Source organism: Littorina saxatilis, linkage group LG2 (genome assembly GCF_037325665.1).
Source record: "Littorina saxatilis isolate snail1 linkage group LG2, US_GU_Lsax_2.0, whole genome shotgun sequence".
Taxonomy (NCBI): domain Eukaryota; kingdom Metazoa; phylum Mollusca; class Gastropoda; order Littorinimorpha; family Littorinidae; genus Littorina; species Littorina saxatilis.
This window is the reverse complement of record NC_090246.1, coordinates 1125816-1153810: the sequence shown is the minus strand read 5'-3', so window position 1 is coordinate 1153810 and position 27995 is coordinate 1125816. Positions and strand designations below refer to the sequence as shown.

General features: G+C 42.8%; 1 protein-coding gene across 3 annotated transcripts; it reads right to left on the bottom strand.

Annotated features, from left to right (window-relative positions):
- Positions 1-370: 370 nt before the first annotated feature.
- LOC138957537 (eukaryotic peptide chain release factor GTP-binding subunit ERF3A-like) lies at positions 371-27995 on the bottom strand. 3 transcript variants are annotated; one of them, XR_011453072.1, is made up of 16 exons: positions 27662-27994; positions 27226-27300; positions 26598-26798; positions 24305-24338; positions 23774-23851; positions 23014-23194; positions 22415-22569; positions 21787-21933; positions 21272-21365; positions 19003-19083; positions 18171-18272; positions 17488-17559; positions 7561-7650; positions 5697-5868; positions 3988-4930; positions 371-3935 (listed from the first exon to the last, which is right to left on the bottom strand). XR_011453072.1 is itself a non-coding variant. In XM_070328649.1 (15 exons), exons 1-15 carry the CDS (start codon positions 27891-27893, stop codon positions 4887-4889), a joined length of 1752 nt encoding a protein of 583 aa, XP_070184750.1. In that variant the 5' UTR covers positions 27894-27995; the 3' UTR covers positions 371-4886. The 3 variants fall into 3 exon arrangements, 2 of the variants coding, with proteins under 2 accessions (XP_070184750.1, XP_070184744.1); XM_070328649.1 differs by having other exon boundaries at positions 371-4930; positions 27226-27294; positions 27662-27995; XM_070328643.1 differs by having other exon boundaries at positions 371-4930.

Sequence of the window (27995 nt, the reverse complement as noted above, 5' to 3'; positions counted from 1 at the left end):
GACTATTACATGGGTGGGAGCCCAAAATGTTGCCAGGATTCAACATTTTGGAAGGTCGGGGTCCTCTGGCGGAGTGCAGGGACAAGCGCCCTTGCTGGGGGGTCTAGGGGGGCAGTGTCCCCCAGCCGAAAATGAATTTTAGCATTTAGTATTACATTGCCTTACCTTAAATAATGAGCTGACGTGACATATTCAGCTACATGTACCTCAGGCACTGAGTATAACGGCATGTATAAAAAATAAAAATTAAGACAGAAAGAGAGAAGAAAGAAATACACGAACAGAACAAGGAGTGGTACGAAATGCATACAGATCTGATATCATACTTAGTCTCACTTAATTCACAAACGGTTTCATAAAATCAGACATATCATGTGAGAATGCCCTTTTATTTTCATTTCATACATTCTTACAAGTTACAATATTTGACATCCTACCCAACCCTCGAGAGAAAAAAATGCATGAGAAACAATAAAAAAAAACCATTGGTAGATTCTTTTATTCACTCAGTAGGTTTATAGCGGTCCAAACCTGCCATATTCTTAAATCAGTTGCACAGACATTCGTGAAAGAAAAAATTCAGCAACATAGTCACGTGAAATAAACTCTCCATTGAAAAATCAACTGAATTCAGACATAAATGAGACGGCAAAAGGCACAGGATATGGCAGGCCAGAAAAAGGGATTTAGTTCTCTTTGGGACATCTCCATAGGAGAACAAGTGCGACTTGTATGAACATGGAACGATTCGTTTTAGGTGATGGCTGAAAATGATAAGACAACTTCAGTGGGTTGTTGCTTTTTCCCATCATCATGTTTACATCACAAAATAAGATAAGAGAGAATACATGTACCCCTGAAATGTAAAGGTTTTGTCAGAAGCATGACCAGCTCACCTCAAAAATTCACGTGTAGCCCTCTGAAGCTGTGAAATTCTGTCACTCTTAAATTGGTTGGTCAGTGTTAGTAAGTCGCACTGAAATATTTTATATAGCATTCAATCTCCCAACATGAATGGATTGTTTTTAATTCTTCTCACTACAGCTTGTAAGTGTTGGTGCCTTGTTTAGTACCACATACATTTTTCAGCATCATCTTTATGATAACAGGGATCTGCCCTTCACATGGTTCAAGGTTCATCTACCGCAAGATTGTGTTTTCCAAAACCCAAACTCTGCTAAAAGCAAATCAACACACTTCAAAGACCTTTGCTCAGCAGATTATATGCTGTAATGTTGAACCTTTAAATTTGTGTATTTCAGATTTTTTCATTCTGAAAAAAGTCATGCGACGGGAATTTTATTAGCTTCCTCTTCGCATGTCCCTTTCTACATTTGGCCGCAGATGATGCTGAAAACTAAGCAAGAATGTGAAAGACATAGCAGGGTTGCCGACTGATGTAGTACATGTATGCATACATCATCCAGCTCAATCCTCCAGAGCCTGATTTTTTTTCTGCAAGTATCATCTTGCAAACTTCTTTTTTTTTTTAAGAGAAAGTCAACTCAGCATGAACAATGTGAAATTAAAACAGAGCCCAAACTTTGTACCTCATTTTCCAGAACGCTAAACTGTTCTCTACACATTGTGAATCATCAAATACACTAGTTCAACCTTTCCTACTGTGTTAGTGTGATTAAAAAGCAGTGAAATGCTATTCTCTGAAGAACCTATTTATTGTCTAAAAATTCAATAACATTAAGATGAAAATGAAGCCCATTTCCCATAATCCATTTTCCTGATGTACACGAACGTTAGATCAAAAATGCAACAATTTCTGATTAAGGTAGCACAGAGTTTGCTGGGCATAAAACATTTCATATGTACACAATCAGAACATGTTAAGGTATACAAACCCTGTACATTTCACTTCACTGCAAAGAAACTGAGGCCTTTTATTCCACGATAAGTAAATTGTACATTTCAAACCCTCAACTGTCATGTAACCATTCACTGCAGAAAAATCTCATTCTTAATAAAAATTATATAAGTTTAAAGGTTCAACATGAAATACACCCAAGAATGGATTCAAAAACAAACACAGACAAGCAATCTTCTCTCATGCCATGGCAGTACATTTTCTTCTGTTTCTGTTTGGGTTTTTTCTCATAGTTTTAGGTTGGGTTAGTTACTGTAACAGAAGCTATATTTCGTCTCTCTTTTGCTAAAAAATGTCAACCACAATTTAGAAGTGTAGCTGAAAAGTCATGTTTATGCCGAAAAGTAGCCAACACATCTTTTAGCAATGACGGAACTAATTCCCTGAAAAATAAGACAAAATAGGCAAAAACCGCATACATTTTATTTATGCAAGTTTGATTTCATTCCTCTGTACATACATCCTCATTTACACAGTAAATAGAACTGCAAAAGATTGCATCTTCATAAGTGTAACTGTAACAGATAAACTTGAACACACACATTCGCATGCCACTCTCTAGAACATACTACGTGAAAAGGTATCATCACAATAGATGCACACACTGCCAAACAGCATCTAGTATAGTTACTGGGCACTCAAATAGGCTGAAAGCTGTTCATAACTCACACACATCCAGTAACGAAAATCACATCTGCTGATCCACAGGGGAAAAAACTAACTTTTTTTCACTGCTGAGAACTATGAAAACCACAATGCAGAACTCGAATGTAAACGCCTAAAGCTTGTAACACAAAGTCATCACAGAAAAAAGGAAGAACAAGATTCAAAATTCCTGACGCTTTCCAGGGTTTACAGCCAAATATTGACCTTTCCACAAACATACCATTCCCCATCCCTGAAGAATCACTATATTTTAATGAAAAAACAATACCACAGTTTCTTTTCTTTGTCACAACACGGTATGGTGCACCGAATTGCATATCCCTTTACATTCTGCCAGCCAAAGATTGACCCCGTTAATATGTGATTGACCCCGTTAATGTGATTGACCCCGTTAATATGTGAAGTATAGAAGACACAAATGTGTCTTTGCCTCAGTATGGCAACCCAAAGTTCCTTGGTCGAGAGAAAAAATAGACATTTGCTTTGGTCTAGACATTATAAGCTAACAGTAAACTTAACATACAGGCCTTTAACGATCATTTCATCTCATAAAACTTCAAGGAAAAAGAAGACAACTCTTGCAACAAATGCTTCACTTAAGTATGCAAACATAAACTAAAAGAGCATATTGTGACTTGTCAACCGTCACTTTCAATCTGTCTCGATTCTGTAAACAACTGGCACCAATTACCGAAACAAATAAATACATTTGAAAAATAGATAAAGAAAAGAGGCTGATGAACAGGTTAATCCTTCCAAATCAGACAAGCGCTGCAAAATATCTTCTCTTTCACATTGCACATCATCTGCTTGACAAGAAGAAATGGAAAATTAAGCAAGGTTTGCCGAAACAAGAAAAAGCAATTGTACAGGTCTCTTATCAGCCAAAGGAAGAAAACAGAAAACAGAAAACAGAAAACACTGACAACTCAAAAAGTCCTTCTGTAAACTCAGTCGCATACTATGAGCAGAAAATGCCTTGCTACAAGAATGTGCACAAAAATAGCAAACAACAAAAATAGTGTTTTGAACTAGAAACCAGCCTTCATTCTTTCATTCACAGTATCACACTCGCTCTCTCACTCTCTATCCAAGCTCTCATTTTGATAAGATAACAAAGTCCAGCAGACTTCACTCTTACTGACAAGATTCACAACAAGAAGAGCAGATAACAGTTGCCTGAGAGGATGCCATCAGATTTTGCATTTGCTGCTGACTGATCAAACTTCCAAATGCCTGTTCCATCCTCTGCTGGATTTCAGAATCATTTTGAACACGCTCAGAGCTAAAATTAAAACCCATTCTACTTGTGATAATTTCTGGATCATCCATAACAAGCTCAGAGCTACGACTAATGCTCAGTCTAATTGTTCTCTGAATCGTCCATAAGCTCAGCGCTATGACTAATGCTCAATCTAATTGTTCTCTGAATCGTCCATAACAAGCTCAGAGCTATGACCAATGCTCAGTCTAATTGTGTTTTCTGAATAGTCCAAAACAATTTAGAGCTGTGACTCATGCTAAGTGTAATAAGGTTTTCTGAATTGTCCGAAACAAACTCGGAGCTATGACAAATGCTCAGTCTAATTATGTTTTCTGAATTGTATAAAACCAGATCAGAGCTACGACTGATCCCAGTCTACCTGTCCTGACTATCATAGACTCAAGCAGTGAAAGGATGTGGGCAGTTGGAAATTTGTTGTACAGCGCTATAAATAAAGAAACAAGGCGACAGCATTTACCATCCTGAAACTGTGATCCACCCTTGCAGGATTACTTTGTCATTTTCCTCAGAACAACCATAGCCATACCTCCAGAGGTACACACAATATAAAAAGCAATAGGATACATCCGAGATTTAAAAACAAACTGGAAGAATGAATGAGGGAGGAGGGGGGGTTGCAGTGAGCTATGCATCCGACTCAGTCAATCACCCACTCAAGAAGGCTGTAGTATTTAAAAGAGTTATTAGGTAGCTTGGTTCATGGTTGCTTGCTTGTGTCTGCCTGCTTGGAGGGGCAGCTCAGGGGTGGCCACCCCCCCCCCCCCAACGTCACACCCCTCGATGGTGACAAATTGGCCAGTCTCCTGTCACATGTGGTGACAAATAGTCCAATCCCTCGCACACAGTATCCCTACGCCTGCACTACTTGTCCGAAAACGCTGCGGAAATCAGCAGAGAGAGAATCACACTTTCAACATAAAGTGTGTGCTCCGTCTTGTCAGTTTTCCATCTTCTGCAGAAGTTTGCCACAAAGCCAAGCTTCTGAATGGAACACTCCTGAGTTTGGCAGCCGAGGGGGTGGTGTTATCGGAATCAGTAGCCTTTCACTTTGTCACTTTAGTCGATAATCTTGAGCACCTTGCCGATGGCTATTGTTTTTCCTGCACACAATCACATCAAACGTCCTTGCTAGAAACAAACGTTATGTTCATATTACGTGCATCAATGAATCAATTCTTCATTTCAGGCAATCAAACAAGGTCAGTGAAGGAAAAACCCTTCCTTTCATTGCACTTAAGTTAACCCAGAAGGTCTTGCTTGATCTAGAGTTGCACCGTAATCCTGAGTTACCAGTTGTACTACTGCTTACTTGACTATCCTGACTCCAGCAAAGTTACCTTATAAGAGTTCCAGCGTCCTTGTTAGGTTAGCAACCACGAAAGTGTTTTATCTTTAGTACTTTTACAGGAAAACAAGAAAAAAGACGATGTCTAGGCATAGGAGTCATAACAAAAGTCTGACCTAGTTGTAAGTGAATGCTGAAAAAGAATAGGACATAAAAAGAAAATGCTTTTAGACTCCCCTTTGTCATGTCCTATGACAGTGGACTCCCGACCCCCCCTGCGCCCACTTCAAAGACCCTGAATACTCATGCGAGTCAAAAACCAGTGGAACACTGAAAAAATCTTGAACAATTGAGGCAGAGCGCTGTTTACGGATCTGATAAAGGGAAGTGAGGATGAAAGTGGCATGTTCATTTCAATGCTCGTTATTCTCTCGGGTGCCAGATTGGTTCTGCACAACTCTCACTTACTCTATTACACATGCCGTATGCATTTAGAGCGATTACTTCCCTTCGTGTATCAGATCTCTGAAGAAGAAGAAAAACTGTGATTGTGTAGAAACAACAAGTGTCTTGTGACTGACCTTCGTCTCTGAGCGTGAACCTGCCCATCTGTGGGAAGTCCTTGAACGTCTCCAAGCAGATCATGCCTCCGTTCACCATCATCCGCGCCACGCCCACCTGGTCCTGCTTAATGAAGCGCGGCCGCACTTGCGTCTTCTCACCTGTCTTTTTGTCGATCAGGCAGATCAGGATCTGGAAAATTATGCCGTTTTGTTATTATACAATGCAAGAATACCCCTTTGTTAATGATATACAATAGCGATACACGCACAGCCTGGTGGTGACGTGACGATTAATTTCTACTGCTGATATGTTGAAGTCCCCGAGACAAACATCATTCAAAACACTTTTGATTTTGCTGTTTCCACTGGAAGAATGTTGAGAACTTGCAGGCGACACTATAATTTCTAGATCGTCAATCATTTCAAGATGCTTTGGAAGAGATCGAGGTTCCATACAATGCATCTTCAACTGGATGCTTCAACTCCAGGACGTTTGGAGCATAAGGCATGCAAGTATAGAATGTAGGATAAACAGAATGCTACATGGCTTGCTGTGTGATAACAGGCTTACACTTGTGGTATTATGAGTTATTTCTAATATGCTGACTGTTAGCAAATGATAACAAGACATGTCGAGAAAAAAGATATCAAGCATGAGCCTTTTAGGCGAATGTTGATATCGTTTGTGAGACATGTCTGTTTTCATTTGCTAACAGTCAGCATATTAGAAATAACGGTTTTATTACCGTTTAATTCGACCAAAAGAAATTTTGAAGCGACCCCGCGAATTAGACAGAACAGCCGCAAGCGCTTCTACCTGATTATGCCTGTCAGTCAAAGATTTCTCGTGACCTGAGTCAGCCAATCAGAGTAACACACCTGACGTGATGAATATTCACAGGTCAAATGCCTTTGACACACAACAATCTCACAAGATAAATCATGTTGAACATGCGTTTCAGTTTCTTCGCTTTTTCTCGTTGAACAGAGAGCGACAGATTTAGAACCGACTCCAGACGGATGGAAAATGACTTTCTTTTCTTTATTTGGTGTTTAACGTCGTTTTCAACCATTCAAGGTTATATCGCGACGGAGGGAAGGGGGGAGATGGGATAGAGCCACTTGTCAATTGTTTCTTGTTCACAAAAGCACTAATCAAAAATTTGCTCCAGGGGCTTGCAACGTAGTACAATATATTACCTTACTGGGAGAATGCAAGTTTCCAGTACAAAGGACTTAACATTTCTTACATACTGCTTGACTAAAATCTTTACAAACATTGACTATATTCTATACAAGAAACACTTAACAAGGGTAAAAGGAGAAACAGAATCCGTTATTCGCCTCTTACGACATGCTGGGGAGCATCGGGTAAATTCTTTCTCGTCCCAACCAATATGGGACTCCCCCTAACCCGCGGGGGGGCCTGGAAAATGACGTAAAGATACATTTGACATAAAGCGAGTGACGCAATTTCACTTGATTTTTCCGAACTTTGATCATTTAGATTTCAAGTGAGCCGTCGGCATTGCACACTCAGACGGTGGGCGGTGCCTTGCTGTTCCGTAACGCACCCACCAACAAAACTCGCTTTTCAGTATATTTTTAGATAAAGAGTATTATCTGACAGCATTTGAAGTGTCATTCTTTAGAATAAATCACGCTGATATTGTTGAAATACATTTTTACTTTGTCTTGTTAATTTTTAGCGTGATAAACAAAAAGGGTCCCTGCCTAAACGTTATAACATTTAGAGGGTCACCTAGCATCCGTCCTGATGGTCAAAAAGCCATATGGGGCACTGAATTGGTAGTAAACATAGATATCTGGTATATCACAGCAAGCCAAGTAGCATTCTCTATATCTCTCACAGTTGACCTACCTTGATTGTGACCTCCTCTGCGCAGGTGTGAATGTGTAGCATGCAGCTGTAACCAGCGCATATAATGGATTTGTGTTCCAGGATAACAATCTGAAAGAGAAGACATAACGTCACGTATACACAGAGGATATTTGACCGATATCAAATTATGCAGTGTCATATAAACACAATGGATATAACCTCAAAACAGCAACTGCAATGGAAACTGGAACACACTCAAAGAGTTACTGTAACAACGTATGCACTTCAAGGCCCGTATGCATGAACTAGAAGTAAGAAACACTGGAAGTAGAGGCCTCTTTTCGAAGTGGGAACTCCCGAAGTCAACTTTCTAACTGTTCACAATGCATGAACTGACTTGAACGCCAAAGTAGTGACAGCGAGAGTATTAAGGTCACGGTCGGGGAAATTGGGGGAATCCCTACTAATACGCATGCGCACGTTTCTATCAACATGGCAGTCAACGAAAATGGCAAGGCACGGTGTGCCGCTCAAAAAGAAAGTAGACACGGAGGGGCGTTCTGCACCTTTTTCAGATGGTGAAATTGCTGTACTCTTGACAGAAGTGTTTTACGAAAGAACGGTTATTCTGTCCAAATTTCAGAACAGTCTAACTGTTAAACATAAAGACGCTGTCTGGTCCAAAATTGCCAAAGAAGTGTCTCTCTCTCTCTCTCTCTTACGACACACGCACACACAGACAAACGTACACTCATGCACATACTGACTATGACACAAGTGACACTGACGGCACACATAAACACACACACACACACACCACACTGCACACACACACACACGCGCGCGCTCGCGCGCACACATATACACACACACACGCACCCATACACGCACGCACACAGTCACAAACAAATAACCACACACTCACTCTCTCTCACTTTCTCTCATTCTCTCTCAATCTACACTCATACCTGACACACTGAAACTATGATGACACAAGTGACACGTCACACACACACACCCACACACACACACACATACACACACATACACACACACACACACACACACACACATACTCACCGTAGTGATACACACGCGCGTACAGTTGAAAGTCAAGACATGATATGATTTTTTCAAAGCATAGGAAGGTTTCTTTTGCAAATGAATAAAATTAACACAGAGGCAAAACCCGGTTTTTGCAGCCGGAATGCAATTGCGGAGGCTTAAAAAGGAAAAGATTAATGAAAAAAATATATAGCTCCCGGCGGAACTTGAACCCGGAGCGAATGAACGAGAGTCCGGAACCGTTACCACTGCACTATGTTACTCGTGTAGAATAGAGGCATGATGAAAAAAAGGCATTCTGAGTTATTCAGTCGTGCTGGTTTGAAAGCTCGCCACCTTCGTCGAATGACTCGAGCACGTTTTATTCGGTCAGTAACTGATCGAACTGTCGCTTTTGAGTCACTCTGTTTTAAGCATTAAACAAGAATATCACAGTCCGTGTCTATGGTGCAAGGTAGGAGACCGTCTCATTGTAGCCAAGTTACGACAGTTGCTCGATTGACGCATTTCACGTCTTCGATATTGTGTCTGAGATCATTTCCCAATGAGCTGCCTTTAAAAACGGAATGTCCTGCAATTGTAGTATGCGCTGGAGGTTTCTTTTGGATGGGTAAGGACCCTTGAGATGCGATATCGTCGTATAATTATGTCAAGCGAGAGGCCCTTGACATTGGAAGTGGGAACTTCGAAAGCAAAGTTGCCAGCTACTCGGTATGCACGAGCTAAATTGAACGCCAAAGTAGTGGCTTCGAGAGTTCTGAGGTCAAGGTCGAGAAAATTTGGGGAATCCCAATTAGTGCGCATGCGTTTGTAAACGGTAGGCTTGGTGACCAGAAGAAACAAATCTCATCGCGAGTTCGTAAATGGGCAAACGTTGATCGCGCTGTAGCTTTTACTATAATTGTTGTTTTTAACTGGTTGAACGAAAGCTGTGATGATTGTCCTTAAATAGAATGACTGTCTATAATAATGATTTCGTTGACCAGAATGTTGGGGACAATAAAAAAAGGTTGTTTATGTGGTAGCGAAGTCGGTTAACTTAAAACTTTTTTGGTAGTGTTTTTTTTAATGATTGTGTATCGGTAAAACTGCTGGACAAAAATAGTTTGGTCAGAGCGAATGTTTGTGTTACATGGTAAATTTAAAAAGGCAGAACTCCATTTTTTGGGAATCAAGATATAAGGTGTAGTGAAAAGAAGATAAGTTCAGCGAATTTCATATTATTTGAGAAAATGTGTGTCCGAATTTTTTAAACAGAAAAATTGTTGTACTTAGATGTTTGTAAATTACGTTTGTCCTCGTTAATTGTGAAGAGGATGTATGTTTATATAAAGTTCAAAGTCAAGATTGGATTTTTGTAGCCTACGTGCGTGTGTGCATGTGTATTAGACATAATACATAGACATAGAACACTTTATTATCTCAATTACGATAAACTCGGGTGTGGTGAATCACAATAAACAGCATAAAACGTAAGAACATGAATAAAATATCAAGGCGCAAATATAGTCAGCTCATCATAGTGTGGGGAGTGGGTACACATACACACACACACACACATACACACAAACACCGTCGAACACACACATAACATCGAACACACACACACACACCGTCGAACACACACACACCGTCGAACACACACACACCATCAAACACACACATAACATCGAAAACACACACACACACACACACACACAAACACACACACAAACACACACAAACACACACACACACACACACACACGGCACGCGCGAACACGCAAACAAACGTATGAAGGAACAGACGCACAATTATACCCGCACGCACGCACACACAGGCAGACAGGCACTCGCACAAATACATACACACACACACACACACACACACACACGCACACACACACAGATAAAGCAATGACCAAAAAAATAGCAGAAACTTACACTTCAACACTCGAACACACACACACACACACACACACACACACACACACACACACGCACACGCACACAAACACACGCATGCACGCACAAACACAAACACACACAAACACACACACACACACACACACACACACTCACACATGCACACAACGACGCCCATTTTCATAGAAACACAGTAACCCCCTCGTATAAGCGGGAATGAAAGAGTGGTGGCCAATGACCCAGAACAAACAAAAGTCAAAGCTGGCAACTCAGGTTTGTATTCAGGGAAATTTGCACGAAATGCATGCAGAAGATACGACTTTTCCCTCTATTTTCTCTCTTTGGGAGCGTCAGCTCGGTTTGACATGAAAAACTGAAGAAAAGCCCTGCCTTTATGCACTGAGAAACTGTGGAAGTAGCGTGTTTACTACTGGGTCTGGCTGTAGTACATTTACCCTCATTTACTTCCTCGTTAGCTTCCAAAGTAAACTCTTTTTTCGTCCCATGCATGCGAAAGTGAGGATGTACTTCCGATGTCACTCAAAACTTTAGAAGTAGTCGCAAAATACCCTGAGTTACTTCCTCGCTTTGCTTCGAGGTAAACCCTTTTTCCGGCCCATGCATACGAAAGTGAGGCAAGTACTTCCGATGTCACTCAAAACTTCGGGAGTTGTCGCGAACTTCCCCCATAAGCATACGGGCCCAGAGATGTCGATTTACATTTAGACAGCAACACGCTGAAACTTTCTGAAATTGCCAAACTTTGCCAGCATTTTGGTAGGAATAAGATGATGCCAAGAACTGCCTGCAACTTGTGATAATTGCTGAAACTTGTATGGACATTTCCGTCAATTTGCCAAAGAAAATAAATCAAAGCAGTATCACTGCATATGTTAACAGTTAGGTATGGCACAAGAGAAAGCTGATCTTCTGCTACAGTTTGAAACTTTAAATCATCTCAAGTTGTTTTTTCTTTAGCATGGGAGCCAGCAGCCTAAAGCCCCACTTCAGCCATTTTGGCAATGTAACACCACCAATGCTAACAAATTCAACAGACACTCAGAAGGGACACTACATCACAGTTCTGCATACTGATAGAATGAAATCGAAAATTTTTAAGTAAATTTTCATTTCATTAATATACTTACCCGAATCACATAAAGAGCATTGACGCAGTCTGAATAGCTAAGGTCTGAAAAGGCTACCCGTCTTAAAGTTTAAAAGGGAAGCAACCCAACCACAAAAAAGGTAAACACAGCTATGGCAAAGACCATATACCTGGGGAGTTACCTCCCCTGCTGGGTATGTGACGTCACTTCCACTGCTGCACCACGTGGTATACTCATTCGACATTAAAGAAAACTAAAATATCATAAGCGGGGTTGGCGGGAGGGAATACACTATGTGATTCGGGTAAGTATATTAATGAAATGAAAATTTACTTAAAAATTTTCGATTAAATTACATATTCTTACTCCGAATCACATAAAGAGCAGATAGCATCAACAAGGCGGTGGGAATGAAAAACCAAACTCACTCTTAAAACCTTGCCAAAAAACTGGCCTGCTGCCAAAAGGTCAGGAAAAAGGCTCAGTGAGAAAGAAAATCTAACTCACCCTAAACCCTAGCCAGGAACTGGCCCACTGCCAAAAAGGCAGGTAAGGGCCTGAGACCCATCCTGATTGACAGCCGAGATGTCTCTCAGGCAAAAAAGTTGCGAAAGACAACATCAGAGAGCCAGAAATCTGAGCCCAGCACTTCTTCCGATCTCCTGGACCAAACGACCCAGAAAGAGACCCCAGCCTTGGATTAACCCGAGCCGAGTAGGGGGAAAGACAAGCTGCCCCCCCCCCTCCCCCCCTTTCTATTGGAAGGAAATGCCGCCCTAGAAACGATCCGTGCGTAAGGATGTCCACTCAGAACAGTGAAGGACAAACCTCACGGAGACCGTAAGACAATCATGCCAAAGTACGCAAACCTTGGGAAGGAGTGAAGCCCGAAAGGACTGTGAGATAAAAGTCAGCTCCAGAAAAGAGTGATTAATATCCACCAAGATAGAGAGGGAGACAACTGAGTACAAGGTACCAGAGCCCACCTCGACAGGGAAATCCCGAAAAAGAGACGTTCGCCGGTAATCCTCTACCAGTCAATGCGAAAGCAGAGAGAGAGGTAATACGAGGAAGTAGATCGCGTCTGACTAACTCTGAAAGACTGAGAGTCAGACGTAGAGATCAACGGGCAAACGCCGTAGTCATAGTTGCCTGTGGTAGAAGGGTGACTGTAAAAGGAAACCCGACCCAACGGAAGTCGTCCTGATTCACCTCGTGCTAGGACGAGGAAGAAGAGGAAGAGCCAAATCCGAAGTCACAGGAACCGAAAATGCCATAGCCGCCCACGCTAGACAGGAGGCTATGGCACGGGCTAAGGCTGAAAGCCATGAAGCCCGAAGGACAACCATGTACCAAAGTACCAACAGTACACAGGTAAACATAAGAAACGTAAGTTTCGGCTGTCAAACGAGATGCTGGGCTAAAAGCCCACAGCAAAGAAAAACCGGAACATTAGCTAACCCTCTGCCCAAAAGGAGAGGAGTAGCCAAAAACCTGAGAGAGGTGTTAAGCCACAAAGAATGACTCCTCAAACATACATTGCCAAAGACAATGCCCCCTCAGGAAAATCTGAATGTTACTTCCGAGGCCAACTCAAGCGCAGCTTAAGTTTGGACGAAACACCAGAACGAGTCTGATCGCTAGAGAAAGACAGAGTCAGCCTCGGCGAAAGACAAACCAGGACCAAGTCCAGAAGCTTGTGGCCAAAAGTGAGAAAAGACGGGGAAGCCTGACGACAGGAGACCCCACTCGAACAGAAATCGTCCTATCTCATCTCCTGCTTAAGATGAGAATAAAGGAAGAAAGTCTAAGTCCGAAGCCACAAGAAAAGGGAAAACAACAACCATCACCGCCAACAGGTGGAATGGCTGTTGCACCAGCCGAGGCTAAAAAACCTGGATGCCCTAAGGTCAGCCGTTGTTCCAAAACTCAGACGTACCTATGAAGCGTCTGTGAAAGAAACAACCTCTCCGGTAAAACCGGAAGTGCCACTGCAGCAGCCCGTGGCTGAACTACTGTTACACTCACTGAGGACTGAAGCAGTATACCCAAAGAACAGCGCTAGATCAGACCAGAAGAGACCTCAGCGGGTGCTCGAGCTGATGGGCCTAGATCACTGTTAAAAGATCGGACTCAAGCATAAGCAAATATGCACACATAAGATCGATGGGAGTCGCCCGACCTCACCACTCCCACAACTATTGGCTGTGTCCAGAGACCATCCAATGAAAATTGCAAGTAGGAGACCCCCCCGCCATCGCCCAAGCGAAGGGCGGAGGGGGGGGGGGGGGTGTGTGTGTGATCGGGGGCACTTCCTTGTGGGGAGAGGCTTGCTGCTATGGCTGTCCTCCTTCCTGCCCAAAAGTGATCTATTTCTCGACAATCGAGAATCAGGCAGAGACTGCCTATTGGCCTCCGGCTTAAAACGTCCCGAGGCCTGAGCATGCCTCCCATGAGGAGGCTAGCTCTGCTTTAACCCTTGTAGAGAGAAGTCAGTGATCTGTCTGATCTCTATTCAACTGAATCTACCTTTCTTTTCTGGTAAAAACACCAAAGTTCGAAAAGTAGGTCCCTCTACCCCGAGCAAAGCCCAAGTGTCTCTCCTAGCCTGCTCAGAGAACTGAGAATGCGAGAGAAACGAGTCCCTCCGACACCTGACTGTAAAATGAGGTGAAGGGAGGACAGCCCCTTTTGCACTTCGTTCGCCCTAGCAGGGCTGACTAACAGAGTGGAGATGTCATCAGAGTCCTGATACACGCTAAGTGTGAAAGGTTCAGTGACTCCGGGAAAGAGCGCGAGGGCGCTCTGACGATCATCTCCGACTGAAAAAGAGGCAAATTCCAAAAACTGACGTCCAAAATCCTCTAAGTTCCTGCATTACCAGAAAGGTGTATGCGGAAGAGCAAAGACACCAGCAAGTTCCGACCCAGCTTCAGAGAAGAGAACTTCTTATAACAAGAAGAAACCAAAACCGAAGCCTGTGTAGCCGAAGACAGCCAAGGCTGAGCGTGTTCCGGAACTGACCCGTGAATAACGAGTAGCAGAACCGGAACCCGTGGATACCACTTCAGGTAGGAGATTGACGAGCCAAAAACCTGCGAAAGGTGGTACCCACATTGAAGGTGACTATTGAACCGGAAGTAGGAAAAAAAACTCCTCCTTCGCGGAACGGAAGTCCGACATCGCTGAATGCAACCAAAGAGGAAGCCGATGTACCTCCATATAATATGTGGAAGTAACCTCCGTCGAGACCTCGCGAGAAGCCAAGAGCTTAGACGGAAATCCAGAACATGTCTGATCATTGGCTAAAGACTGTATAACAGAATAGCCAAGAGAACTGACACGGCCGAAGTCACAGTTGCCAGTGGAAAACTACTGAACGGGATGACCGGAAAACCGGAAACCCGTCCACCCGGAAACCGTCCTGCCTCAACCCCTCCCGTAAGAGGGTAAGAAAAAGAGGCGGAAAAATCCGAAGCCACCAGAACTGACTAGACAGTAGACGCAACACCCAACCAGTGAAGAGACTACTTGTCACGGCCGAGGCTGAAAGCCTGAATGCCCGTAGGCCAGACAACGGTCAACTCCAGGAAAGAACACACAGTGTAATTACAAAGGAGGACTTATGCTTCCGGTAAACCGGAAGCGCAGCGCCAGCGGCTACCGCCCTTGTACTGAAAACGCCGATGCCCGCAACGGGACAAAGGAGAGAACAAAACAGTGCCGCCGGCGCTGAAAGGGAAGCCGACCCAACACCAGTATGGTGAAAGGAAGATTGCCCTAACAGCCCATAGGGCGGATGCACATCCTCGCTCACCGACATCCGGAAGGAGTGTCCGTAAGAGGAAAAGCGAATCCGGACTGAGCCGGAAACACAGCTGACGAAACCGCACCATGATGCGGAAACGAAGGTTGCGATGACTGGGGCCGGAAGCCCGAACGCCCATAGGCCAGTCAGCGGTCAACTCCAGGGAAGAACACACAGTGTAAATACCAAGGAGGACCTATGCTTCCGGTAAACCGGAAGCGCAGCGCCAGCGGCTACCGCCCGTGCTCTGAAAGCGCCAATGCCCGCAACAGGACAAAGAGAGGTCAGAACAGTGCCGCCGGCGCTGAAAGGGAAGCCGACCCAACGCCAGAATGGTGAAAGGAAGACTGCCCTAACAGCCAATTGACTGCGTGTCAGAATAGTCGGGATGACCTTGACCAAAGTCAACTGAACCAGAGGCAAGCTGACGGTCAGGATAAGCCGAAACCGGAAATCCGTCAGACCGAAAACCGTCATGTCCCGTAACCATACCGGAAGGCAGGGACGGGAGCGCTGACGACAAGCTTGAAGCCGCCGGAACAGGAAGGGGTGTCGACCCAACACCATAGTGAAGAGAAGAATGCCCCAACTGGCCATAGTCAGGAAGCTGACTCTCAACCACGGACATCCGAGAAGGAGTACCGGGAAGAGAGAAAGCGGATCCGGTCTAAGCCGGAAACACGGCCGGCGAAGCCACACCTTGATGTGGAAACGCTGGTCGTGATGACTGGGGCCGGAAGCCCTGTTGCCCGGAGGCCAGTCCACGGTCAACTCCAACAACTGCCGCTGAATGGGAGTGTGAAGGAGGACCTTCGCTTCCGGGAAAACCCGGAAGCGCGACTTCCGAAGGAAACCGCCCTTGCTCAGAATCGAACTCACGCTGAATGGGTATTGAACGAAACTGAGCAGGAAAACGGGAGTGACCCGTGCCAGGTGAGCTCCGTATCTACAGACACCGTCCGGTGGCTTCACGAGAGCCGGAGGACAAGCTCGACATACCTTGTAAGCTTCTTGCAGAAGCAGAAGCAGTAGTAGAAGTTCCGGTATCACCGGAAGCCGTCGCAACAGGAAAGGAAAAAGACGCCAAAGAGCGGACATCGCTCCCTGCCGGCGGATGGACAAGGCTTTCCTCAGGAGTAGCACGCTTCAAATCGTCGCGTACTAAGTTGCGAATCTCTGGAACTAAGGAGCTCAACAAAGAAGAAACAAGAGAGGCTTGCCCGTCTGACGAGGACGAGCAAGCCGCCGAAGTGACGCAAGTAGTAGAAATACCGCTCGCGACAACGAGTTCCCCGGGGGGAGAAAGGTAACAGACATGACAGTGTTATTCTCTTTGTCCGAAAGGACAACTAGCACAGGTTAAGAACCTTGAGAAGATGATTTAGGCTTAATCTTGCCCTTAACATCGCCCTTGCCACGTCTACTCGCGTTATATGCCATGCCGGCCAAAAATGCAAATGGCGGCCAACACAACAACAACAGTTACTGACGAAAATTCACAAGTCCAAAAAGGACGGAAAGTTATCAATAACAAGTCAAAAATTCTTACGAAAAGCAAGATAAAATGGAAAGAGCTCACCAACTACCAGGTAGAAGATAAGCAGACGGGTAGGTGGTCGGTGGGTGTTAAGAAAACTCCAACAACGCACACAGAGCCTTTGGAAACACGACCTCTCGTCAGAACTGAAAGATGTCGAATGAGTATACCACGTGGTGCAGCAGTGGAAGTGACGTCACATACCCAGCAGGGGAGGTAACTCCCCGGGTATATGGTCATTGCCATAGCTGTGTTTACCTTTTTTGTGGTTGGGTTGCTTCCCTTTTAAACTTTAAGACGGGTAGCCTTTTCAGACCTTAGCTATTCAGACTGCGTCAATGCTCTTTATGTGATTCGGAGTAAGAATATGTAATTTAATTTCAAGATTAGGTACAAGTACACTTACTCTTTGTTCAAAATGGTCAACGAGAGAGAGAAATAAAGATAGAGATGATGCGAGCGAGAGAGAGGGATACATGTACGCACACACACTCAAACATATAACCACACACACAATTTGTTACAACTATTCATCCACATACCTGTGCGTCAAATATACGCCCTGTATGGCATAGATTTTCAGGTGAACACAGCACAAAGCCTGGTGACACGTCCTGCAACCCGGAAAGAAACATTGGTTACTCGACGTTAAAGCTTCATGCTTAACAGTTGTTTACAAAAGAAAATAGTTTCAGGCTTTTTTTTTTTTGTTCCCCACGTAAAAAGAATGCAGCTTCACATTCACATTTTTGCTGGTTTGTCTGTCAAGAAAAAAGTTTTTGTTTTTCCGACCAAATTCTATTTTTTCCTTCCAACCCCAGAATTTGTTGACCCTTTAAAATAAAATAAAATGTAAATACAAAAAAAGTTAAAAGCCCAAAAAAAGGCACTATTGGCACCATCTGAAAGTGTCCCTACACTGTAGGTGGCCTATCATGCAGGTATATTGTGGTCAAGGTGTCCTTTATTCCGAGGTTTCCACTCATCAAATTGGCTGCACATGGCAGGTACCACTGTACACTGGAACCCCCTTTAAAGACACCCCAGGTTAAGACTTTCCCCATGGTTGGTTTGTTTAACTTTCTGTTCCATAAGTTGACCTCCATTTTCAGACTCCCTTCTTTTAGGGCCTGATTTTCTCAGATTTGTGGAGGTCTTTAATAGATTCCTTTGTATTTCACACCACGCTTTACCCGCCCACTTCACACAACGGCAAACAACTGACCTCTTCTTCGACCCCTGTGACCTTGATGTTGACATTTTCTCCTGGAAACGCGTCTTCACTCTCCTCCTCATCCATTGTCAGGGACACCACTTTCACAAGGGTCTGAAACACAAGGCAAACACAGTTACCTCCCTTAACCAACCAAAAAAGGGAAGTAGCACACCCCAATGACATTTCCGTGTGTAAACAAAGATTAACAAAATTCTTTTTTTTAAATAGTCGTTTGAAATTACGGGTTTGAGAAAGAGAAGGAAGAAGTTTAGCGTCAGTTCGAGTTGCTGGCTGTAGGTAAGCAAGGGTTTCATTTACTAGTGCGCCCTGCACCATTGGCGTATTAAATCTGAAAATGTCCCATCACAATTCCCTTCAGTGCGTCAAAGGGCGCATTGAGATTACGTACCACTGCGCCACCAAATGTACACTTTACATCGGATTAAACGCACACACACAGATAACACGATATAGCGCCTAATTCTCAGATGGCACCATATTGCACCCTTTTGCATCTTTAGTCAAAACGCGTACAGGCCTCTTTGCCTTCGACTATGTCCCATCAAAATTTGTTTGAGTGGGACAAATGTCCCATTGCCCTTTTCTCCCAGACTAAACCCTGGTAAGCACAGCAGCCCAGTATGGGTGTCATGGGTATGAGAGAGTTATTGACAGGCAACATTTGCTTTATGTCGCCTGCTTCTCACTTGAGGCCAAAGTGAAATTTAATACGAGTACTAATGGATGCCATCATAAACAGTCAACTAAGTAGACAACAGGGGACATCACGTTTAGGAACAAATGACGTCGACCAGGAATGGTTTTTGTTTTTTTAACTCACCTTGTTTGGCATGAGCATCAGTTTCTGGTTGAGGGTGACAACACCTGACTCAATTTTGCCCAGCATTATTGTTCCCATAGCCTGAAAACAGAAGGAAAAATCCCATCAATAACACAAGATTTGCTTTAACAGTTTTCTACAGTATACACGTCTGCTTGCATTAGAAGATACATGTACTTCAGGGATGTCGTTAGGCATCGGACATAGACCGATTTAGAGGCTCAAATGTCCGATTCACATAGCCGCATGGCGGTCAGATGTCCTATCGTTTTGAACTAAGCGCTGGCATTGTCCGATAAGAACTCAATTCCTTCGGACAGCGCGATATTCGTTAATGTTCCTTTCAAGATACACATTTTCAAAAAGCGACCAAGCACTCTCGCGTACAGGTGCACTGAAGTTGTGCAGTGCGGATCTTGCGTTTGGGCGACACCCGTCTGCAGCACACAGACCTGTTTACCCTAAACCCGAGGCAAGAGTACTTTCCCAAAAAGTTGAGTGTATTTTTCAAAAAGTTGGTGTACTTTGCAAGCAAAGCCATATATATGGGCTAGGGAAAATGTACGCGTGGGTGCAAACGTGTTTGTGAACACCTTCAGAATTTAACTCCTTCCAATACAACAGGGATAAAACAATTTTATTTACCTGTCAGTTTATAGCATTATAACCAGTGTCTTCCAAACAGATTGATAATGAAAAGATGAAGTTCATGAAATAACATCTGCGGTTGACAGTGGCAAGTTCATTTTTACAATCATCTCAGAAAACATTGCTTCAGCACGGACTACAGCCTTTTCTTCTGGCAGGATTTGCTTTGCGGGAATGAACTTCATAATTCCTTGGCAGCTTTCAGCGGATTTCTTTGCAGCAACCTTGTCCAGGTGAGTTTTGGAACTGCAGTGTCGTTCGATGTCATATTTCCCAGCATGGGCAACGGAGAAATCTGATTTACAATACTTGCAGTGTGCATGACTTTTTCCCATAGTAGACTCCACAATTCCTGGCTCTTTCTTATATTTCTCCAAGAAAATCTGCTGCTTCTGCTGTTTAGACTTCGTACAGTCATCCGAAACTGGCAAATTTGTCCGCTTCATTTTGCCACGATTGTCCAGAAGATCGCACGTGCCAACAACTGAACAAGGTTTCCACAGCTGAAGACTCGCTGTCATGGTTATCTCCCCACGACCGAAACCGGTATCAGTTGTACCATCCCGTAATCAGCACACCAACACCGGAAAACGTATTCTAGACTATTTCTTATGCGTATTTTGTGCGTGTGTCGCGTATTTGCGTACCGATAATAATTTGGCGTACAAAATACGCCCAAATTGTACTGGTAAACAGGTCTGAGCACATTAAAGTTAGGAGTATGGGAGACAACTCCAACTGACTAAGTCTTGCGTCTGCTTTTGCTTTCAGTTCGAGACATTTTGACGAAGCGCACTGAGTTATGCCACCGAAAAATAAATCTAAAGCCTGCCAAAGTTCAACAAAAGCTGAACACGTTTGGCTATTCAACGGCATCCTGTGCTACACGAGGGTCAAAAACAGGGGGGAACACGGCGAGTGTCATTCTTGAAAATGACAAAATCCTGACGTCCTATTGAAATTTCTGAAAGCGGTCAAATGTCCTATTGATGCTGAAGAGCTAGGACATTTGTCCTTTTGGTATGAATTTGTAGCAACATCCCTGGTACTTGATCAAAAAACAAAAAACATTTAATTAAGAAAAAACACTAAAGATTGTATGCAAACTTAAATCCAGCTGTATTTCATTAACTGCCAGCACATGAAAAAGTAGTGGGCTTCAAACTTCACTGGCACATCTGCGTACATTTATCAAATAAAGAAAAGAACAATAGGACAAACGGTACCTTATGGATAAGATAATTGTGGACTTTCTTTAAAATCGAAGAAAGACATTTTTTTACCATAAACAAGCTAACAAGGAGCTAACGTCTGCTGGACTTTCTTTATAAATCCAAGAAAGCCATTTTTAGACCATAAACAAGCTAACAAGGAGCTGACGTCTGCCGTACCATAATGTCCCTATTCCTGCATCTTGGAGTGCAAACAAGTGATGATAAATGTATTACACCCTCACTGTTAAACTACTAGGGGCAGTGCAAACAACCACAAAGCAGATGGCTCGAACAGGTTTCATATTAGTGGTTTCAAAATTCAAGTGAAATCTTTTGAGAGTAAGCTGTCGGCTAAGGCACACAAACCCAGTAAAAAAAAACATTGGAAAAATAGCAGTTGATCTCACCTTGTACCTGTCAACCACTGGGACCCTGACAGGTGCGTCGTTCTCTCTGTTCATGGAAGGCAACGAATCCAGGTACTCCAGTAGTGAAGGACCTCTGTAGAAAACAGACGAGCATTTGTTTGAATATTCACATGAAACCTAGGTCAGCAAAAAGAACTAAACTTCAGACAATACAGTGGTTCACGCTATAAACGCTGTTATTATTATTATCAGTTACTATTGGTTATTATTATAAACAACACCAAAAATGCCTAGGAGTAGAAAGTAGATTCAACCTGATGGTTCTGACAAAATGGCTACAATGTCCTCATCAAAAATACACCCTTCTTCTTCTTCTTCATATACTGAGGAATTCCCTATACAGGGCAAATATCCGAGAAGCGGCAAAGTAGTGACTGAAGCGGCAAAATTAAAAATCTATTGCTCATGTGCATCGACTATTCACACATGCATGGATTTCAGTACACACACACAAATCTAAAATCCTCAGCATCATGCCAATGTTGACAGCTTACCTGTACCAGGGACACAAGTCCTCTTCAGGGGCGTAGCGCAGGTAGGCGCCCGTCAGCCCGGAGCAAGGTAAGAAGTAGATGTCTGTCTTGGGGTTAAAGCCGCACTTCTTCAGGTACGGGAGGAGCTTCTCCTTGCATTCATTGTATCTGAAAAAGAAACAGCCCACAAATGTCAAAAGTTGGCATAAAAACATCAAATCATACCTCGCACAAGAACCAATGCTCATACAACTCACCTTCATTATTTTTTTTAAAGATTTACAAAATAAGGAATTCCTTATTTAACCAATTTCATTTGGCGGAACAGCCATGCTGATAATTATGATATTTTACCTGAATTCAACCTGGAAGAACCAGGGTCAACTAAACTTACGTCATGTCTGGAGGTTTCTTTGTAACATTTAACGGCCGCATCACAAAGATCTACAGCCAGCCACATCTGCTTAGCTTTTTTATGATGCATACTATGGTGTCACACAGTGCCACCTATTATCATTATGGGTATGCATCAGTGAAGGGAGACAAAGTTGAAACGACATAACCAAGGGAGATAATCAAGTCCAAGCAACTTTCATCTCCACAGATTTTCAGGGGCGACATCAGTTGCTTGACATGACATTAACATTACCTCTCAACATCCCAGTTAACTGTAGGGTCATCCATTTTGTTGATTAGCACGATGAGATGCCGGACACCTGCTGTCTTGACCAACATAGCGTGTTCTCTGGTCTGACCTCCACGCTCAAAGCCCGTTTCAAACTCCCCTCTTCTTGCTGATATCACCTGTCAAACAAATCAAAAAGACAAATGTACTTATGAAAAGCACACTGCAAGTCACGAACTTTTATATGTAATGTATGTGTGTTCCCGTATCAAGATGTGTATCATTATTCGACTGTTAAAGCCTAAAGCTAGCTGTGTGGCTGTGGTTCTTTATCTCTTTCTGGTGTGCTGTCCTTGGCAATATAAAAAAAATGGATCTTTGTTATTCATTAATTCTATGCCCCTACTACAACAGGCTTTTGGAATGTGACCAACATGCAACATGCGTTCAAGAAATTACCCTTACAGCGTCAGGGACTGGTGAATGAAAAAGCGCCCAACAGGGCTGGAACCAACCACTGGGTCGGATTGGTTGAAACCAAGATTTGTAGATTCATATCAACAAATCCAATCACACGAACAAGAAAACACATAACACAAAAAAAAGAAGAAAACAAAACTCACCAGAATGGCCAGGTCGGCCTGTGAAGCGCCACAGATCATGTTTGGGACGAAACTTTTGTGACCGGGAGCATCCAGAACAGTGAAATGTTTCTTTTCTGTCTCGAAGTAGGCCCGTCCCACCTCAACCGTCTTCCCCTTCTCTCGTTCCTCAGTGTTGGTGTCCAGTGCCCATGACAGATACCTTCACGAGAAAACAACAAGTCTTTTTTTTAATGCATCAGAAAGGCATGTTATTGGAACGTTTAATTAAACAAAACGTTATGGTCAAACAAACAAATAAACTTATCTGACGAATCGCCCAGAAGTTGTTGAAGAAGTTGTTGGCAGAATATTTGTTTAGGATTTCTTTTTTTTATGAATTGAGATCAGTACAGTGGACTCTCCCCTTTTAAGATTGAAGACTTCCCCCTAGTATGTTTTTTGTTTTTTTACATTTCCTCATAAAGCCTCTGTAACTTTACCTACATTCTAAGATGCCCTCCATTGAAAAGCTAATTTTATCATGTGTTGTTAACTGTTCCACCCAGGCACATGCAGCTCTTCAATGGCTGGAACTCAGACAAATCCCTTGCCTTCCGTACTACGCAAACAAATTTTAGCTTGTGTTTCCGTTGTTGTTGGGGTGGGGTTTTTAAGGTAAAAATAAAAAGTCTCTGGGAAATGAAGCCTGAATTTATTTTCATACCTAAAATAAATAAGCACACGTCAAGTTACCAGAATTTCCAATGCAAGCATACAAATCAGAACAACATTTTTTTACCATGTTTCTCTGTTCTTCTCCTTTGCTTCACGTTCATATTTCTCCAGTGTTCGTTTGTCAACCATTCCTGTGAGGTACCTGCACACACATCAACCTTCATTCAGAAACAACAATCACTGTATAAAATCAAGAAACACCAATCACTGCATAAATTCATACTATCATATGTCTGTAAGTGTAAGCATTTTATCCTTGGGGGTCATTATGTCCATGTTCAAATCAACCCACACAATTTCAAAAAATGTTCTCAATAAATCTGCATGAATCTCGCAAATGGTCTTGGGGCTTTGAAATTTATGGAAAATCATATCATGTTTGTAATATAGCTTATCTAAATCCTTGAAAACTGAATCATATGACATCTGTCAACACAAACTCTACTTCTTCTCAGCTAAGTGCTCTTTGACCAGTAGAATGCTGCATTGAATACTAATAACTGATTAACTCTGATTTCTGCCCACTTGTATTTCATGATTAAATGCAGCAGCACTAAACAAAAACACAGACGAAAAGGAATAAAAGTCAACTTACAACAGGTGTCCTCCAATGGTTGATTTTCCAGCATCTGCAAACATTTCAAACAGTAACCGTGTAAGCTGAGCAAATAAACTGCGCACTACTAAATATGATATTGCTGCGTACAACTGACAGAAAAAAAACTTGGTGTCCAGTGGTATGATTTCCAGGTTCTACAATTTCCCTCCTGTATAAACAATAAGCCATCATGTAATCCACCACTGCCCTAATCTGTTTTTACATGCATATTATTGTTCTCAGGCCTCAATCTTCGGTCACCGACACATACTTATTTGATCTGACCCCTGGCCAGTCGACCATCCGATGGTTTTGACATGTAACACAACAGGTCTTCAATCAATTTCCCTACCGAAGAGACAAAGCTAGGGCATTCGGACCCATACAAAAACTAAATCCAGGTACTATTCACCTATTGCCCTCTGAGTATGGGAGAATAACTGCACGTATATACGTTATGTGACTCTTCCAGTTCCAATCAAGCACAAGCATGACTCAACAAAAACAGTTGACCCATGTACAGCTCCACAGAGATAACGTTGTAGCAGTCACACATGACTGTGATATTTCATGCACACCATCTGTACCTTTGTCTGGCTTGTAGGCTCGTTCTCAGGTCTGTCTCGTGACGCATACTCTTTTTTTTCTATCTGAGCCACGGGTGCTCTAACCAGCTAACTGGGTCGACCGTCTGATATTTTGGACATGGAGATGTTTTGACCATCCTTTTTGTTTTGAAGCCAGGACATTTGGACCTGTACATATTTTCCATCCAGGTCCATCTGACCTTTTGTCCGCTGAGCCTGGGAACAAGACTCGGCTTAGCTGAAATGTGACTACGGTGGTACCTCCCTTTACGACCCCTCTCTTTTACGGGTCCCTCAATATTACGACCGACTTTTCTCCGACTGATTTTTTCTCTTTCTTTGTCTTAGTATTTCTCACCTCCATATTACGTCCCCCTCTCTAATACGACCGTCCACACGTGGACTTATAACGACTTTTCCCAAAATTATCCCGGGTTTGGTTTACTCTAACTTATATCTCCAGTCGAGTGAGTAAGCGATACGGACACAAACACGTGCTGAAATCCTGTCCGTGTACATCACTTCGCAACGCTAACGGCTGAAGCCATGTTTTTTCGTTTCTATTTCAGGTCATTACTTTATTTTGAATAGATAAAGGTCATTCGCCAGATGTCTGCTTCATTTTGTAAAGAACTTTTAAACACGCAAAGTTACAGAAACGTTATGAAAGTAATCTGAACATCGAACCAAAACCGAAAGTTGTGACGTCATGAAATGTTGCGATGTACGTATGCAAAGCGCGTGTAACATTTTCGGTCTAGCTAACAATGGTGGCCGACGAACATGGGTTTTGAAATCTGGAACTGTTCTTGGTTTTCCCCGATCCGTGACCGAATGACGCGATATACAACCACGCGTTCGTTTGAATCAATAAATTCTCCTCAGAATCCCGTCGGTGAAATTTGAAGGTGAGTAGTGGCGTGTCCTAAATTACTCAACTCTGTGGACAGTCCGTAGTGCAGTTGTCCCTTCAAAGTTGAATGAGTGAGTCAAGTTTCATCGTGAAAACTGACGCTTTTGGCTACAATTTTACATCAGTTTCAACACACTGCCGCGGTTCTTATTCGTTTTGTTCCTTGCGTTTGGGACACTTTTCTTTGTTTTTAACCAAATCGTTGCTCGGGTATCGTATGACTATGATTAGTAGCTGGTATCGACATCGATGTGCATGTTTTGGGACCGCATGCTTTCGTTCGACCTCAGTTTGTTTATTTCAAACCTTAACCCACGAGTAGTTACGGGGCTTGATTCAACAAGCAAGAAAACTGTGTGGGTATATAATTGAATAGAAAACAGGTTACCATAATCGTTTAAGGAAATAATAACATTACTTTGTGGGCGGCATCAATCAAAACGCCAATGTCATTCGGGATCATTGACGGACCCGGACATAACAAAACAATCCTCCATGTTACGACCCCTCCATATAACGACCGAATTTTGATTACATTTTCAAAGTTGTTAGACAGAGGTACCACTGTACAATCACAAACCACAACCAGCTCCATATGATATTTGGCTATTTCCCAAGCGCTTGGAGCTGTGAATCCGGACTTGCTCTAACGAAAAGTGATTTATTATTATCATTATTTACTTTCAGTTTCTAACTGCTGTCTTTACAGACAAGAACTTCAATCACACTGTGTGCATGTTTTGAAAAGACCACTGTATCTTCCTCTGATGACCTGAACAATTTCACTTACCAACGTGCCCGATGAAAACCACATTGATATGATCCTTTCTGATTTTTACTGCCTCTGCCGGCTTCTTCTTTGGTACAACTATCGGCTCATCATCATCTTCGTCCTCTTCATCCTCATCTTCCTCCTTTTCATCGTCAACATCCTCTGTACCCTGCTGGTCTGCCTCTGGTTTTTCATCCTCCTGGTCCCATTCCTCAGGTTCTGAAAAAGCATTCGAAAATTCAGGTTCAACATACATCTACTTGATCTAGATCTGTCAGATTTCTATAATTCCATCAGGCTCACATTATTTGCTGCTTGACAGCCCTAGAAATCGGCTTCATAGGTATGCCTGTCAATAAGGAAGACTTTTGATACTGTCAGTGTCACAGATCAGATAACAATTAAAGATACATTTTGTGAAAAAATGATCTGAAGACAGTGAAGTTCATTTGTTTGCAAACTTGAATAATTATAAAAATAGCAATTCTTCAGGAAAGGAGCAGACTCTGTTAAGTATATGTGTTTTTCATTTTAGTTAAAAAACAGTGGCTGGGTTGTGGTTTGGGCTGATCTTAAAACAACAATATGTTTGAAAATTAAATTGCTAAGTAGAATGATCAAGGCTGATGCGGACTCATGAACATACCTTTCTGATTGTCTGCTTCAGCATCCTCTGAGTTTTGAGTCCCATCTTTCTGGGGGCTGTCTTGGTCACCTGGAACTGTGGAATGCTTAGAATGCCAACTGTCATTGTCTTGCCAGACATTGAGATAAAATTAAAAGAAGGATTTACCTCAAAGAAAAACAGAAACTTAAAAACCAACAAATGAAGCAGTTTGAAGCCATGTCTTCTAAAAAAAGGTTTTGACATTACTGAAAACAAAAGCACCATGAATCTAACTCTTATTGTTTCTTATTATGGTGCAAGTTTTGCAACATAACGGAATCATAAGCCAGAACTTTCCGGCTTGGGTAGGGCAGTTATTCGATCAATTGAAAACTTTGTACACAATCATTGTAAGTCAATTAAACCAATCACTCTGCCAAGCAATGTTACAAGCACTTTTTTTATGTTCTCGTACCTGCGTTGTCTGTGTTTGTTGATTCGGGAGAACTAGAATTGGGCACAGTTGGAACAAATGGCTGAAATGCGGGGGCAAACACATTTTGGCCAGGCATGAAGACTGGTGCATCGACGTTTAGTGCTGGTTTCTTGCCGAAGCCTGAATCCATTTCGCCTCCGGCGTCCCCAGTCCCACCTGATATATCATCCCAGGCTTCGGGAACACTATCTCCACCGTTTGCGGCAGCCATGGGTCTGTCTTTGAAGAAAAAATATGTGGCTATTCCTCGTTCACTTCAGACCACCGCGTGTAAGACTCCCTTGGTGACGTCACAAGCAGTTCACATGCGCAT

Bases quoted from the DNA above. Each gene is read 5' to 3' on its own strand.
- LOC138957537 (XM_070328643.1), bottom strand. From the start codon at position 27,893: ATGGCTGCCGCAAACGGTGGAGATAGTGTTCCCGAAGCCTGGGATGAT. The intron at 27,301-27,661 runs GTACGAGAACAT...AGCATTCCACAG, and splicing joins AACAAACACAGACAACGCAG to TTCCAGGTGACCAAGACAGC. The intron at 26,799-27,225 runs GTATGTTCATGA...ATGCTTTTTCAG, and splicing joins TGAAGCAGACAATCAGAAAG to AACCTGAGGAATGGGACCAG.